The 18430-nt window shown below is 36.4% G+C and overlaps 1 protein-coding gene across 2 annotated transcripts in view; it reads right to left on the bottom strand.

Annotated features, from left to right (window-relative positions):
- Positions 1-18430, bottom strand: part of GBE1 (1,4-alpha-glucan branching enzyme 1) — a 285247-nt gene that overhangs the window by 90320 nt on the left and 176497 nt on the right. For both annotated transcript variants that reach the window (XM_045584062.1, XM_036444398.2), the window contains 4 exons: positions 14539-14654; positions 11751-11878; positions 7045-7143; positions 803-913 (listed from right to left, as the gene is read on the bottom strand). In XM_045584062.1, coding sequence (XP_045440018.1) covers positions 803-913; positions 7045-7143; positions 11751-11878; positions 14539-14654 — 454 coding nt within the window. The remainder of the gene's footprint in view (positions 1-802; positions 914-7044; positions 7144-11750; positions 11879-14538; positions 14655-18430) is intronic.

The raw sequence follows: 18430 nt of genomic DNA, 5'->3' as shown, positions 1-18430 counted from the left end.
GGAGCTACGTGGGCAAAAGCACAGGACTGGAATCAGGGTAGTCTACTCAGGAATGGGGGGTGGGGAGGAATTGTGCAGCAGTGATGAACAGGATGATAGCGAGTTGAGCAGAGAATGGAGGTAGAAACTCTGGCTCACACCAGATTGTGCATAACCTTGAAGGACAAGCTTTACTCGGAAGGTCTAGGTCACATGTGTCAAACACAAGGCCCGCGGGACAAATCCGTCCCGCCAGGCCTTGCAATGAGGCCCGCACCGCGCTGTCATCACTGCACTCCGCTGCGTTTCCATCACAATGACAGTTTATGACTGTTCAGTAAACCATTCGGCCCGCGATTTAGGCTGGATTTTAGATTTTGGCCCCTTCTCTGATTGAGTTCGTCATCCCTAGTCTAGATTGACAAAATAAGCTTGCTCTTTGGAAAACACCTCAGGCTTTGTCAGAGAAGATGGACTGAAGCTGAGGGGACAGTGATCAGTTAGCAGGAGATTTTAGTGACTGAGAAGAAAATGAGGAAAGCCTGTCAAAAAGCATAAAAGAAAACTTCTAGAAGGAAAGCTAAAATGGAAATTAAAATTAACCTGGATCAGTACCAATATTCCTCTCATTATAACAAAGAAAAACATGCAAGATAACACTTGCAATTGTCATTTACAATTTTTAAATTAGAGTTTGGCAGTATAAAAATTGCTCTGCATTTTGAAGCTGGAAATTACAGATTTAGAAAATAATTTTAAAATGTTTTTCAAGTATAAATAATTTTCATATACAGAGAGAAATTCACACAAATACTCATTTTACCTGATCATGGCTCTCTGCATAAGCAATGCACTTTTCAAGGTAGCGTCTATTTGTGAGTGTGTGCACTATGTCGCCCATATTCCAATCTTCATCTTTAAACTCTTTAAGTAGCTAGATGTAAGAGAGAATATAGTTAGCATAAACCATTATAGTTCCTACATTAAATCCCAAACTTAGGGTATGCATCATAACAGCCCATATTATGTATTTGACAGAGATACAAGCCCACCCATATAGCAATGATACCTTTGTTTAAACTTTTTCTGAAATCACAGCTCTTAAGCAGACTGTCCAAAATGAGACTGGTGTAATGGTGTGTTTTTACTTTTGTGCAGATGGTTTGATCATTGCACTTTAGGATTTAGCAAACATTTTGCCACTGTAACAATTGCTACCTCTTAATTAATAACTAAAGAAAAGTGTTATTGTGCAATATATCTTTCTATAACTTCCACAAAGTGTTATTGTGCAATATATCTTTCTATAACTTCCACAAAGCAGGTATACTTGAAACATTTTTAGGTTACATTAAAAAAAAAAAAATACCAGGAGCAGTATTTTGTTCGACTCTGAAAATAATAATTAAAAGTTTAAAGGCTAATTATCCTATCTAATAAAGAGGAAATATGAAAATTGACCATCAGGCCATAACAAGATGGCTGCACCCACAGCGGAGGCCAAGTTCCCATTATAAGCCTTAAGGAGCAATCAGCAAGGACCTGAAGCTGTGTGGCACTGGGCAGGAGCAGGGGATCTGAACCTCAGGCCACACCTCCCATCCCAGCACTGGGCTGGGGGACCTAGGGCTATGCCCCAGGCCTTGGCCCCAAGCCAGGAGACCTGAGGCTGAGCCCCCAGCCTGGAGGGGCTTAACAGGGGATCACAGGCTGTGCCCCACTTCCAGCAGAGCTTGATGAGAGACCTCAGGCTTTGCTTCCCGCCTGGTGGGGCTTGAAGGGAGACCTTAGGCCGTGCCTTTCACCTTGGGATGCTGGACCTCGAGGCACACCCCCTCCCCAGCCCAGGCCAGGGGACCTCAGGCCACGCTCTCAGCCCTGGTGCCAGGCTGGGGGACCTCAGGCTGTGTGGGTCCCCTCCCCCACCCCTCATCCAGGGAGGCTTGATGGAGAGCCTCAGGCCACTACTACTGCCTGATGGGGCTTGATGGGGGACTTCAGGCTGCACCTCCTGCCCCAGTGCCAGGCTTGGGGACTTCAGGCCATGACCCCGCTCTGGTGCTGGGCCAGGGGACCTGAGGCTGCCCCCATCACCTGTAATGGCTTGACAAGGGACTTGAGGTTACACCCTTTGCTCAGCAGGGCTTGGAGGGGGTGAGGCCAGCCAGGTCTGGATCTCACTCAATGGGGGTGGGGCCTGTGATGTCTGGGTTTTGCATGATTTCGAGGTATGCACAGGTGGGCAGGGACTTGACTCTGGGTCCCTCGGTGCACCCCAGACTATTAACAGGAGGAAGATTTTCATATACATTTTACTAATTTCTTTTATCTCTGACACTTCTATTATAGAGAAAGGGCAAATAGCAATATTAAAATATTTCCTCTAATTAATTCCCTTTTAATGTGTACGAATTTCATGCACCGGGCCACTAGTTTTAAAATAAATATCATCTCTACAGACCACATATTTTTGTCTCCACTCATTTGCTGCTTGGTCTTCAATCTGCCTCTGCCTTTCTAACACCACTTCAATGCAAATGTCCTTGCCAAGATCTCAGATGATTGCCTTCTCAGGTCAGTAGATGCTCTTTCTTAGGCAAATACTTGCTATACATGTTGACAAGGCTAACTCCTTCCTTCACCACAAAATGCTTTCCTTCTTAATCTATACTGTGAAAACTTCTGATTGCTTGGTTTTCCTACCACTCTGGGCATTCTGCAAAGTTTCTTTCTCTGTCTGCCCTAGAAAAGCTGGTGCTCCTCAAAGTCACATCCTTAAAATAGCCTCTTTTCCTTTACTATCTTTCTGCATGGGCTCATTTCTCTGTTCAAAGTGTCAATCGCACTGTGTGACAGGCAGAATTCTAGAGTGGCCCCATGATTCCTGCTCCCTCATATTTTGTGCAACCCTTTACATAGGTAAAACCTTCAATATGATGAATGTCCTCTGAAGAAACCATGATACATGATATAACTGAGTAATGTTTTAAGTTGTTAAGTGTGTAGTAATTTGTTATGCAACAAGAGAAAACTAATGCAGATTTTGGGAGCAGAAATTGGGTTCCGGCCTGCTTATATCTTCCTTTGCTGACTATTTTTTCCCTATGGAATTTAGATGTGCTAGCCATTCCTCATAACTGCTCTGTGAATTACTGGGCACAGAGGGCAGGCTGCCTTAGGCAGAATAATGGTCACCCATAATTGTTCATATTCTAATGTCCAGAATCTGAATACCATGAATTACAGGGATCTTCCTAAAAAGGAAGCACGGCTTCTGAGGGTATGGGATGACTTAAAGATGCTACTCTGCTGGATTTGAAGATGAAAGAAGGGGCCATGAGCCAAGGAATACAGGTGGCTTTTAGAAGCAAGGCAACCAGCGCTGGGATGTATTTTAGACTATGAAGACCCATTTCAGAGATTTGTGATGTAAAAACTACATGATTGTAAATTTGTGTTGGTTTAAATCAAGATGGTTATGGTAATTAGATAAAGCAACAATTTCAAACTGTTACAGACCTACATAAATATGCATAATTTTTGACAAATGTATTAAAATAATTAAATAGAAGGTACTTTTACATTTAAGTTTGTGATCTTTTTTGAGTTAATTTTTTACACAATATATAAGACTTAATCAATGTTTTCTTTTTTCCTGTGGGTATCCAACTCTTCAGCCTGATTTATTAAAAACAAATAGGGGTGGGCAAAAGAAGTTTACAGTTGTGTGTATGGGAAAAAATGGAGGTTACGGTTATTAAATAACTTATATTAACTCAAAGGAATGTAACAATGCAATTATTAGCCTACTTAGGCCCAGTGCACAAATTCTATGTATATAACATTTTTGAAATGACAAAATTATAGAAATGAAGATTAGATTAGTGGTTTTAAAAGCTTTGGAAGTGATTGGGGGCAAGAGAGATGTAGGTGTGGCTATAAAGACAACCTTAGAAAACCTGCAGTGATGGAAGGATTCTGAATTGTGACTGTATCATATCAAGGTCAGCATTCTGGTTGTGATTATGTCCTGTAGCTTTGTAAGACGTTATCTTTGGGAGAGATACTTGCTAAGAGAATATAAGATCCCATGATATTATATCTTACAGCTGCATGTAAATTTATAATTTTCTCAATACAAAAAGAATAATTAGAAAACTATATATGCTAAAAAATACTAGGTGCACATTAAATATTTAGTGGAATTAATAAATAAATGAATACATTAATTACTTATATCACCATTACTTAAGCTAGGGGTGTCGAACTCAATCAGAGAAGGGGCCAAAATCTAAAATCCAGCCTAAATCGCGAGCCAAATGGTTTACTGAACAGTCATAAACTGTCATTGTGATGGAAACGCAGCGGAGTGCAGTGATGACATCGCGGTGCGGGCCACATTGCAAGGCCTGGCGGGACGGATTTGGCCCTCGGGCCTTGTGTTTGACACATGTGACTTAAGCAATTATCCTATATAATAAAAGGCTAATATGCAAATTGTCCCCTCGGCCAGGAGTTCAACTGGGAGTTTGACCAGTGGGTGGGGCGGTGCTGGACAAACACCCACAGCCCCTCCACCCTGCCTGGCCCATCAGCCCCAATTGGGATGGGCCAGCTGGACTCCACTCATGCACAAATTCATACATTGGGCCTCTAGTTAGATAATAAAAATGATCAAATAATATTAAGTGAGAGAGAGCAAATTTGGCATATTTTGGATACACAAATATTTGTTCAGTAAATGATTACACTAATTTCATATTACAAATTACTGATTTTGAAATCATACTAGTAAATAATTTGCTTCTGAACAACAAAAACATAAATGGAATATAACATTCTAATCTAACTCATACCCTAAAGGTAAATGACAACGAAACAATGAATGTTATAGACATTATAGGTACAGTTATTCGGATTAATGCTCTTGCATGTTTCATCGACAGTTGAGGGAAAGATAGTCAGTTATGCAATTATTTTATTAAATGTACAACTTATAAAAGTAAGGGAAAATTTCTGAATTTTAAAAATATTATTTTAACTCTCTCTAGTCTTATTAAACCAAGAGCCCTGTTTTTGTGATGCAAAAAGATTTTTAAATAACTACATAAAACAGAAGATGGCATCTGCCTTGGAGCATTTACAATCTAAACAGACAGCATGGTCACATCGTAGACAGAGGACAATACATTTTTCCATCTGTATGATGTGCTGCCTTTTACGGTGCCTTGGTACTACATGGTTAGTAAGTTAAAAAAATATTGCCATCATCCAATAAAGGAAGAGAACTACACTGTGAGCTATTATTGTTTGGAAAAAATTCTAGGCTGATGTACACCTTGAAATATTTTTGAATCCGCAAGAACATTGGCCAATGGTGAAGACTTCTCAATCGGAGGTTTACAAAGTAACATTTGGCATTTGCTAGGGTAAATGTGTAAAAAATTAAAATTGTAAGTGATGGTGAGTAGATAAAGAACCTTAAATCCAGGCAAAATACTTGAAGACTTACGCAGTTTTTAAAATGACAAATAGAAAGTAACATTCCCACTTATAAAAACTAGATGCTCATTTGTTTGTTTGATTTCTAAGATCAATCCTCTCAATAAAACACTTGTTTTTTGAGTGGGCAATGTTTGAAGAGCCATTATAAATGGAGAAGCAGAAGTCATGTTGATAGGAGTTTTAATGCCACAGCTGGGCATTGCACAAACTGCCTGGAGCTCAGGAAAGAGTGAAGAGATGAGTACAATAACCACTTCCTTCAGAATAGGCTCTAAGGTTTTCCTACGGAAAGTCAGGTATTTCCAACACTGTGATCTCATAGCACCAGCTCATGGCTGCACCAAGGGCTCATCGGAAAGCTGTGATTAATAATACATATCTGACTCCTTACACATAGTCAGCCTGTGATAATGGAGTTGGCCACTCAAAAATATTCTATCAAGCAGAAACCGGTTTGGCTCAATGGTAGAGCATTGGTCTGAGGACTGAAAGGTCCCAGGTTCGATTCCTGTCAAGGGCATGTACACTGGTTGCTGGCACATCCCCGGTAGGGGGTGTGCAGGAGGCGGCTGGTTAATGTTTCTCTCACATCGACGTTTCTGGCTCTCTATCTCTCTCCCTTCCTCTCTGTAAAAAATTCAATAAAATATATTTTTTAAAAAATTCTATCAAATATAAGTGTATATAACAACTTTAGTCCGGTAAGTAAACATTAAGTGAAACAAAATACAATACAAACAAATTGAACTGTCATAATTTCAATACAACTGTATTAGAAATTATGTGTAAGTTGTGATGTACAATTATTCATTTTTAGTAACTGACTCATGCTAAGGACTTTTAAATGTTGAAATTATATGTTGAGGAAAGACCATATTATGAAGCAAGTACTGGGAACTAAGGAGTATCTTCTACATTAATTGATAATTTGCCAGAAGAAATGTGTGGAGAGCAACTACAGCGCTTGGACAGGTTCAAGCCTCGGACTAATGATAGGCACAGTTCTCTCGTGGCAAAGCCCTCCCAGCACAATTATAGCTAAAGGCTATTATTGAAAGCTTGACCTTATGGTCCAAACCTGTAATCCCAAGTGGCTGAGTGATGTAAGCTGCGGGAGTTGCAGCAAGTGCTGCCAAAACAAAGCTTGATAGAGTTCTCAGATGCATGTAATTAAGTAGATTCGAAACTCCCAAGAACATTGAAAACATCTTGACCACTCCATTGCTTTGCCTCATGGGATCTGACTATAACACGTTTTAAACATAGAGCCCTGAAGTTTTGTACAATTGCATTGATAATGCAAAATTCCATTTATACAGCTAACATTGTATTAATTATATTTTCCCCTTTACCTGAATAGTGCAACTCTGAATACTTTCAGCTAGAACTTTTATAAATTTGAGAAGCACAAGACAACACATTTATGGGAGAATTTACTACCTAAATTATATAATATCTGTAACTAATAATTACAACTAAGAAATAAATGCAAAGAAATAATAAATAAACCAACATAGTACATGCTATCCACACCCAAAAAATATTTACAGGAAATCTTACCTTAATCCATTTATCTGGAATTGCCATGGCTAATCGATAGTCAAAGCCACAACCTCCCTGGGAAATTGGACTACATAGAGCTGGCATTCCTGATACATCCTAAAACAAAGGACATCAACATTATCTCTTCATACTGCTCACATTTTTATTAAATATTTCTTTGACAATAATGGTAAGGCAAATAAATAAAAACAATAAACGGGAATAGACATTGATTTTTGGAGTGTTTTGATAGCACAATTGTAAAAATAGATAAAACTGTGATAGTCTATCTCATTTCATCCAAAAAACTTGTGTGTTGATCATTGCAGGCAACTTTGATCTTATAAGGTTAAATTTTTCTTTTTCTTGTTATCACATAGAGAACACAAAACAGTACAACTATTATTGCTAAAACATGCTTTCTTAGGCTGACTTTTGAGCTACTCTGTGAACATTTTTATTAGTTACTGCTTTTATGAAACAAAAAAATACATGTAGCATATATATATCTCTTATGCTTGCTATTTGTCATGCAGTGTATTTTGTGAGCACTTAGCTCACTAAGCTCATTTCTGATGAAGAGGAAAGTAGAGTTAGTGCATTAGGAGTGAAGCTATAAGATGGCTTTCAGTTTAGTTGGTTATACTTGGAAAGGGTCTCTGAGGTTATCTAGTGGATCCTCTTCATTCAGAACATATAGAAATTGAGGCTTATTGAGGTAAAGAGATCTCTAAAGATATATGCTTCTCAATGGTGGGGTCAGGACTCAGATGTCAGGCCTTTAAAAACTAACTTCCTAATTTGTCATGCCACCTAGATTACTGAAAATCAAATAAATATATATTCAATCAAACAAACAAATAAGCGGAAAAAAGGTATAAAAACCCAGATATAACAAAACATTTCATTGTAACAACAATGGCAGAATATAAGCTAAGTACTAGTCATAATATCTTTCAAAAAAATCATTTCCCTTTACTCCACTTGCACAGCCACTATCTTATCTTCATAACTGCTTGCTTGGATCATGATGTGTGAAAATGGAATTCACCGTCTCCAGTTTCTCCTCACTAACTGCTGGTAAATTAACATTTTATGAATCAGATTGTATTAATGCCTCTCAATAGTTTAATAGCCAACAATCAAAAAGTCAAATTTTGCGTACAATTAGCACTGATGACATAATTTACTATTCCCTATCTTGCTGTTAGAATGTAAGACTTAGTGGGGCATAAGTTTTTTGTTGTTGTTGTTACTATTTACTAATATATGCCAAGAATCTAGAAGAACAGAATAGTACCTGGCATGAAGCAAGTACTCAATAAATATTTCTGAGTGAATGAATGAAAGTCCTGTCAGGATTTAAAAACATATAAGACATACTGTCTGACCTTCAGTGATTCATAAACATCAACCTAAATACATATACAAACACTTATTATCAGGAAGTAACAATGTGATGCAGTTGTGCTCATTGTTATCTTAAGTACACAGAAAGTGCAATGGAGTCACCTTTCTACCATTATTTTATGCTATTTTACCTCAAGTACTAAGTACTTCATCTACTTTGAAATATTTACTTTTCCCTGTGCATATCACAAGCTTTTCTACTCATGTCATTGACCAAACTCTTCTTATAAAGGAATATGAACTATGTACTCTCTGAGACTTAAGTTCTTGCATAACCCCATCCCCAAATTGTTCCCATAGAAAAGCTGGAAAAAATAAATATATGACCAATTTGGATTCCCAAAATAGTTTATTAATTGGTTTTCTTATGGATGACAGGTATAGTTAAATATCCTCTAAAAATCAAGTTTATCTTATTTCTACACAGTACTTTACAGCATATAACATGAAAAAAGGTGACTAAAAATAAGTGTAAAAAGATGATTAACAGAAAAAAAAACATTTAAAAAGTTATATTTATCAAAATATGCTACATTTTCATAGCTATGATAGTTATCAAGTTCAATTCCTCATTAGCATTGGCTGAAAATGTATTAAATATCAGGGACCCATGTCAGGCATTAGGATTAGAGACACAAGGCCTTCTGAGAAGAGGTTCCAAGAGACCAGGAGTTTGCAGAAGACTGATCATAGGCAGATATTAAAGATCACGACAATTTTTATCAGGAAAACATCCGAGACCAGTTTGGCTCAATAGATAAGAGTGTCGGCTTGGGGACTAAAGGGTCCCGGGTTCGATTCTGGTCAAGGGCATGTATCTTGGTTGCGGGCATATCCCCAGTAGGGGGTGTGCAAGAGGCAGCTGATTGATGACTCTCATCGATGTTTCTAACTCTGTATCTCTCTCCCTTCCTCTCTGTACAAAAGCAATAAAATATTTAAAAAAAAAAAAAAAGAAAAAAACAGAAAAACATTAAGTGCATTCTATATTTGGTCTAAAGGTAGCTTTAGGAAATAGTTTGATGCAGAGGTCCTCAAACTTTTTAAAGTGGGGGCCAGATCACGGTCCCTCAGAGAGCTGGAGGGCCGGACTATATGAACTACTAATTCCTACTGTAACACCTCGGCTGCGCTCACTGCCCAAAAAAACTGGCGGGCCGGATCAGACTCCTCTGCGGGCCGCATGTGGCCCGCGGGCCGTAGTTTGAAGACGCCTGATAGAGTCTGCTAAAAAAAAACCATTTGGACACCAATTGGTCTTGATTTCTAAATCTGAATCTTAGAAAGTATCTCCATTAATGCATATGGATATTTGTAGATCTCTTTTGAAAGTGGAGAATTAATTACTATAATTTAAAAATATTAAAAGAAAAAACAGGTAAACATTAAAAAATCAGTAAAATAAAAATTTTTAAATAAAAAAAGATTGATACCAAAAAACACAGCATATTTAAGTTATCATGGGTTTCAACAGAGTTAAAATAGTTTTCATTCTTTACTATCTAAAGGGCACTTAACAACTATTCCAGAGGGGAGGAAACCTTAATTTAAAGTATTTTAAATTAACATATGGCAAACATAACTGTGTGGAGTGGTAGATATATTTCAGAAAAAAGGTTACAATTTTAATAAATGTCATTATAAAAACATTCAAATATATACTATAGGACTTTATATAAACTTCATTACTTATTCATGCTACTACATTCCTTTCTTTAAAAAAAAAAATCGTGAAGATCAATTCCACATTTTGAAGAGTCTCCCAATAGAAAGTGATGCATTGAAATTGAAGCAGTTTTCAATTTAAGTAGAACGAATTGAAGACACATCTTGTTTTAAAAAATGTAAAAGCAAGTAATAAAAAGTAGGCTAAAGTCTCAAAGTTTCATTGGTAGAAACACTGATAATCAGACAAGTGCTCCCTGAATGAGGATACTATTTTACTTAAAATGAACAAAAAGATCAATGTAACAATTTTAAGTTTCATGTATTAAATAATTGCTTCTCTTTTTTCAGTATCCACTTTTGATTTGTGCTGTCATGAATTATTTATAATAATTTGTCATATATTTTATTTAAATGGACATAAATATAATTGACAAAATAATTTTTTATTGAAAGATAAAATTAAAATATATACAAAACAAAATAAAAGTTTAAAACACAGTGTGACTGTTGTTCAAAGATAGCATTAAATATTAGCACAACTAGCAAGGTTTATAAGCTATGACCAACTGTAAGTAGGTAGAATATGAAATAATACTGTGCACCAAAATGGTATTGCAATCTTTGGGTTTTTAAATATCCTATATAAGAATTTATTCCAGGCATTTAGAATCCATAGCTTTATTTCTAAAAGATATTTAGAAGGCAAAGGCCTAAGGGGAGTAACTGTTTCCTACCCAGAAAGTCATACCTCCTAATTAGAGATGGAATTTTGAGAAATAATGAATAAAATGATACAAAAGTAAAATAATGAATAAAAGCTATACAAACAATAAATACTACAGAAAGGAGATAGTCACTAACTACTATATTTCATTCCAATGAACTAAAGGCTAACAATGTGAAGAGATAACTTAATTCTGAATCTTGTAACAATAGTCTTATTATTTTTATATGCCAACCACTGTACTTTGTATAAAATATTTTTTATATACTGAGTTTAATTTTAATAATAAATCCAAATCAGAGGACTCAGAAAACCAGAGGGAGTTTAGTACTAAATATAAATTAGCATAAGCATTTAACAAACTTAATTTATCACATTTATTACCAAGAGGGAGTTGTCAATTATGCATATACCGAATTATATCATTACAGTGCAGCTTTGGGACAGTTAATCATGAACCTTCAGTAATCATGAATAACTAGTGAACATTTAGCAATTGGAGAGCAGTAACGTAAACAAGGAAGGTAATCGCATCAGAACAAGAGAGGCTTGAGAGAAGCTGGAAGGCAGCAATCCATGCCATCTCTGATGATTACACCAGGAAAGAAAAATAAATAGACAGAAGCCCATGAATATTCACTTATTTTCTCTGCTGAATGTCTCATGGGAGAAGGACCTATCCACTGAGGACAGTTTACTTCCTAACCACTGGCATTTTCTCTTTTAACAATGGAATGATGACAAGTAATTAGTTACCCTTTCTCCTAGAAGGAAAACTGAATTCTAAGTAATGTGCCAGCCATACAAGGTAGCTTAAGTTATGCAATTACTGACAACATGAAATTAATTATTCAAATACTGTATGCTGACAAAATGTTCTCTATATTAAAGGGGACAAGGTTAGAGATCACCATGACTTTACCTCAGCTATTGTTATAGAATCTGGATACAACATGTGAATCAAATGATTTGCCAGCATGAGATAAATCAAGGCATCTTCATCAACTTGTAGTCCAAAATATTCATGATAATCACCTGAAAAGCCTTGACCTGGAGAATAGAAAATAAATATAAATGCATTATGTTAACATGCAAGTCTTAACCCTGTACAAATGCCCCCACTGATTAGTTTGTTGATATCAGTTTTGTAATCATAGCAAAGTGTAATGAGCCTGGATAGCCCATAACGTTATTATCAGCAAATATATGATCTCACTTAGAGTAGCCCGTATCAACAATCCTACAATTCAATTTTTGTTTTAGAGAAGCAAACAAACTAAACATTTTGATTTACCATTTTAATTAACATTTATAGCAGACAAATAAAGTAAAATGATATCTAAAGGAATTCTAAATTTCAACTTTTAGGTATGTTTAGGTAGTTAATGTTAACTATTATCCCTCTGAAGTAAAGAAAAGCCAGTATAAAACTATCATAAAATTGAGACATAATGTTTATAGCATTTTAAATATGTCCTTCAATGTATACAATATGAATTTTCTGATGACAGATTTTAACATCCTCTAACATCTTTCTACCTCTTCTTCAAAAAGTCCTTATTTTGGTTGCTTATAGTATATTTCAGTTATTGAGATTATATAATTTATTTTCTATTTCTTCAATTGTTTATCCTTATTTTAATAAAGTCAAATTAGTACTTAACACCTACCTTTTTCCACCTGTTTCCAAATATCTAAGTTTTTATTTTGATTGGCTTTTCCCTCTACTTCCCTATATCTAAGTTCATCTTTTTTATAGGACTTCATCACTGAAGGATCTTTTCAATTATAATTCAAATTTATACCTCGATGGCAATTTAACTATCAAATTCTTGAGTCAGAATTTGTTTCCCTAAGGATTTGATAGATATTGCTATTGCCAACAGAGTAATAGAACCCATACTTCTTTTTCTTTTCATCGATGCAGGCAAATTGATTTTTCTTCCTACTTGATACCTAATGAATTTCTCCTTAGCATTGAATTTTATGGATTAAATATTTTGTGTCTTAATATTAGTTGTTTAATCTCAATTGTTTTTCTGGTATATATTCTTTTGCAGTGCAATTTCAGCGTGTTTTTTCTCCTCATCATTCAGAGGAGGAACATGGTAAGTAATTAAAAACATTTTTCTTTACGATTTCTAACCATAAAAAGCATATCTCATATCTGTAGGTTTTAGTTCATTTCCCCAATTCCAAAATTCCTTGGAATTTTTCACAGGACCATTTCCATGCCTGTGCTGGATGATCTGGAGACATTAGTACACTTAGAAGATAGCTTCTTTCCTTGGCACCCATTTTCAACATCTACAGTCTGAAGTGCCATTTTTTTAATTGGTTATTGCTAATAAGTATTTGACCACCCTATATAATAAAGAGGTAATATGCAAATTGACTCTCACACAAGATGGCCAGTCCCATTTAGTCAAAGATGGCCACCACAAAGATGGCTGACAGGGGATGGTAGTTGTGGGCAATCAGGCCAGCAGGGGAGGGCAGTTGGAGGCAAATAGGCCTGTAGGGAAAGGAAGTTGTGGGTGACCAGGCCAGCAGGGGAGGGCATTTGGGAGGGACAAGACTGGAAGGGGAGGGAAGTTGGTGTGACCAGGCTGGCAGGGAAGAGGAGTTAAGGGGAACAATCCTGCAGGGAAAGGCAGTTGGGGGAAAACAGGCCAACATGGGAGCAGTTAGTCATCAATCAGGCTGGCAGGGGAGTTATTAGGAGGTGATCAGGCTGGCAGGCAGGCAAGCAGTTGGAAGCCAGAAGTCCTGGATTGTGAGAGGAATGTCCAATTACCAGTTTAGGCCCAAATACCACAGGGATCAGACCTAAACTGGCAGTCAGAAATCCACCAAGGGGTCCCATATTGGAGAAGGTGCAGGCTGGGCTGAGAGACACTCCCAGTGGACAAATTTCATGCACCAGGCCTCTAGTTAAAATATAATTGTTTAAGATGTTATCTACTGAAGAATTAGATTCTGTGACTCTGCTTCTTTGTACAACTTTTAAATCAAAGAACTCTGATCAATATTTTTATTACAAATTAAGCTATGATTTAGTTTAAACAGAGTAGATATATTTAAAATATACATATTTTCTTCAATGTTTCATATGCAGGAAACCCCATATTCACAAATAACAAATGTTCTCACTTATTATTTTTCAGTGTAAATGCTGTCATATTCATAGCCTGAGTCTGCTAAAATAAATGGTTACCTTAAAAAAGTTTGAAAGAAAATAAACTGAACTCCCATGTCTTTGCTGCTGGGATCCAGAAAAAAAAAAAAAAAAAAAAAAAAATTTGAGAAAAAATTATGTATGAATATTAGCATATTATTAAATAAATTAAGATAACACAAATAAGTTATATTCTTATATATACAGATGATGGATATAGGCAATAGTGTGGCAAAGACCTTGGGGGAGGGCAGTGGATTGAGGAAAGGGGGATTAAAGAAGAAAATGGAAGACATCTAAAACAATAAAAAAAATACATTAAAAAAAGAAAATAATTATCTCTTACTTATAAAATGTTTATACACAATCTCTTATCAAAAAGGGGTCAGAAATTACTAGAGAAAATGAAAATCAAGCCAACAATAACCGTCATAGCAGTTTCTATAACTAAACCCCAAACTTGATTGTAATGTGCCAATAAAACAACAACATCAAATCTTTGGTTATGTCTGTAATAGATCAGATTACATACCCATTCCATGGTGATGATAGAGCATGGACGTAATACCATCAAAACGAAACCCATCAAAGCCATATTCTTCCAACCACCATCTTATATTTGATAGAAGGAATCTTAAAACTTCCCAGCTAAAATATTAGAGAAATATATATTTAACCACAGTGGTATATAGCATTTTCCTTAATTGTTATACATTGTTTGCTAAGAGTGTTAATTAAAATTATAAATCTCTATCAGAAGAATTACCATAATAATGAAAGGCCAAGAGGCATCATGACCAAATGACTGATCACTCTGAGGTGGCATTGACCACCTCAGCCTGGGTCTGCTGGGTGGCAGTGGTGGCCGAGCAAAGCATCCCAGGTCCCAGTGGGTGGTGGTGGCCAGAGCAAAGCAGCCTGGTCCCGGGTGCCTATCAGTGGCAAGAGCAAAGCAGTGCAGGTCCCGGTGGGTGGTGGGTGGTAGGTGGCAGTGGCGACCATAGCAAAGCAGCCCAGGTCCTGGGTTCCTGGAAGAAGCAAAGCAGCCTGGGTCCCAGTTGCCTGGCAGCAGCAGCGAGAGAGATGCAGCCCAGGTCCTGGGTGTCGGAGGGAAACTGGTATTAACAGCTGAGGGAAGAAAGGCCTATTCTTGCAATTTGTGCATTGAACCTCTAATCTACCTGTATAACAATAACAGTGTAATATTAGACCAGACAGCCAAACAACCTTCCAGAGGAAGCCATGACTGTGAGGGCCAAGGCAGAGGTGGTTAGGGGTGATCAGGCAGGCAAGCAGAGTGGTTAGAGGCAATCAGGCCAGCAGATAGAGGCAGTTAGGAGTCAGTGGTCCTGGATTATGAGAGGGTTGTCCAAATGCTGGATCTCTGCGAGATCGGGCTCAAACCAGCAGTTGGACAGACCCTGAAGGTCCTGGATTGTGAGAGGGTGCAGGCCAGGTTGAGTGACACCTCCAGCCCTGCATAAATTTCAGGCACTGGGCCTCTAGTATCTATAAAAGCCAGACAATTACTAACATTTATCTCATTTATTTGATGAAACTCATTCTAAAAGGATGTTTTCAGTTTGCAGAATACTTTTAAAATTTTCCAATTGAATTTCTATAGATGAAACTTATTTTTTTCTAGCTTTTCCCAGTCCCTCTCACTCCACATTTTCTTATACCAACCCCATTTACTCATTTATATCACCACCTTGGACTTGTGGACATTAGATGTCAATTTCTAATATAAAATATCATGAAGTGAGTTTTTTCCAGGCAGATATAGGTTCAAATGTAAAAACTGTGTCCTAATATCTACAAAGTTAAAATAACGGAAAAAAGAGCCAATGATTTACAATTCTATGAAAACCAGAAAAGGGAGATGATATGAACTCAGAATTTCTGAAAAGAAAACATTCCCCAGGATCAGAGTTGATGAAGGATAGAATTATTAAAAGTTCTTCTGATTCCTGTTATTATAATATTTAATCTATCTCTTCTTAACCTAAATGAGTAATACAGCCAAAACCGGTTTGGCTCAGTGGTAGAGCGTTGGTCTGTGGACTGAAAGGTCCCGGGTTCGATTCCGGTCAAGGGCATGTATGTTGGTTGCGGGCACATCCCCGGTGGGGGGTGTGCAGGAGGCGGCTGGTCGATGTTTCTCTCTCATCGACGTTTCTGGCTCTCTATCTCTCTCCCTTCCTCTCTGTAAAAAATCAATAAAATATATTTAAAAAAAATAAAAAATAAATAAATGAGTAATACAACTGTATTTAATATATTAAAAGAAAATGTCATATTTTAGCTATTATTTATTACTATGTGAGTAGACAGATTGGCATGGATAAATAGAAAAAGAATTCCCTGTGTTAATCAGAATAGGAACAACAACAATGGAACATCTAATGTAAAAGTTTTAATGGGTTAAGAAATATTAAATTATATTCTTTACACCTCTTTAATCCCCTTAACCTGAAAAAAAGTCTAATCAACATAAGCAATCCTTTAAAAAAAATCACAAGATTAAAGTGATTTTTAATCAAATCAAACTTGCTGTGCTTTCAAAATAATATATTTAATGAATCACTAATGAAATGTTAAATAGATATGTCATCTAGAGAGACAGAAAAGAAATACACAAAATGTTATAGAAGAGCAAACTGTCTACAACAAAAACAATAAAGAAATAAAATCTACAAAGTTTTATTATTTAACAAAACTTCAAGAAATACTTTAAAGAAAAAGAAAACTAAGAGCTAACGTTTTGAAGTTAATAGTGGCAAATGGAAAGCAAAAGTTAAAAATATTAATTATCTGGTCATACACATTTTCTAAAACTAGATTAATAACAGGAGTTAAGTTTTTTGTTTTTTGTTTTTAAAAAACTAGTCTTATTAGTGTCACACTGTAACAACTTATAAATAATTGCCTTTAAGAAAAATTATGAACTCTCAGTGCAGGAAAAGGGGAAAGACAGACTCAGAAATATGTTCCCACTATTTTATAGCATGATAAATCTAGACAAACACTCTTAGTAAACTCAGTGTCCAGATGAAACTAATTTTAAAACAGATTGCTTCTTCTCAGGTCATAAAATCAGAGATTTAGAGGACCTGAAAGACTGAGGTCTGAGATTATAAAATAACCAGAGCATACACACAAGCACTTGCATGAACATATTCCAGAACTTGAAGTAGAAAATAGCAGGTCATAACGCATGTATAGTCTCTTTGGAATAAAGATGTAGCTATCTTTTTTCTTTTTCTTACACTATGTAAACAATACATGTAATTACTATAGATATTTATCCCAGATCATAGGCAAACTGTGCCAAGGGTCCTCCAGATCACCTCGGGTTCAGCCGCCAGGAAGATCCACAGGACGTGGCAGATAGTTGTGCTCATACTATGATTTATTGCAGCAAAAGGATGATAAGCAAAATCAGCACAGGGAAAGGTGCATGGGGCAAAGTCAGGAGTCTAGGCAAAACTTCCAACAGTTGTCTCCTGATGGAGTAACTCTTAATTCCTCCAGCAAATAATTATCTCCTGTGAAATGTTGGTCACCAGGGGAACTCATGAAAAATTCCATTTCTAGTAAATATGTCAAAATCTAGACTCCCGGAAGGAACATGGAAATTGAGCATAAGACACATTATTTCTACAAAAAATTTAGGCATAGTCAGCCACTGTTCCAGTTCTAGGAATTGTGAGAACCCTCCTGAAATCAAAGTTCTCAGATGCTAGCCAAGGACCCATCTTCCAAGCAGGCATTTCTAAGGATAGCAATCTTATTTGTGTTATACTAACACAAAACAGCCATTTAATAAATATTTGTTACATAATTATAAAATACTAAAAGTCACTGGGAAAAAATCTTCACATTATCTCAGAGGTACTCAGACCTCAAAACCAAGTGGAGGAATTTTAAGTACACATTAAAACCCTAAATACACAAAAGCCTCTGGCTAATACACTCTGCTGTCATGCAGTCAACATTCCAGCAGTCACGTGGACAATAACATAGTGAAACTTGTACAATGAAATAATTTATTGAATCTAGGAATTTTCTTTTCAATAGAACACTAGAACAAACTTAAGGAATATGTAGCAGTGAAAACATAAATTTCAAAAGATATCTATTACTATTTCTACTTTCATGATTTTCATAAGTGCCATTTTTCCTTTTTTGGTGGGGGTTGAAAAGCAGAAGAGTTATGATGTATTGTAAATTATTATTTAATTGGAATTATTCTCAACTTGAATCATCTCAACTGAATGATCTGTCTTGAGTCAAAGCATGAAATTGTCTGGCAAAGGTACCTACAATAAAAAAGCAATTTACCTTTTCTACCTCAAAAATGTCATTGAACCATCCATGACAGAGTTGATATATCGATATCTATTGATAGTTGATTAGCTTCC

This window comes from Pipistrellus kuhlii, unplaced genomic scaffold (assembly GCF_014108245.1).
Source record: "Pipistrellus kuhlii isolate mPipKuh1 unplaced genomic scaffold, mPipKuh1.p scaffold_m20_p_2, whole genome shotgun sequence".
Classification (NCBI taxonomy): domain Eukaryota; kingdom Metazoa; phylum Chordata; class Mammalia; order Chiroptera; family Vespertilionidae; genus Pipistrellus; species Pipistrellus kuhlii.
Note: the sequence above shows the minus strand (reverse complement) of the source record. Positions and strands in the feature narration are given on the sequence as shown.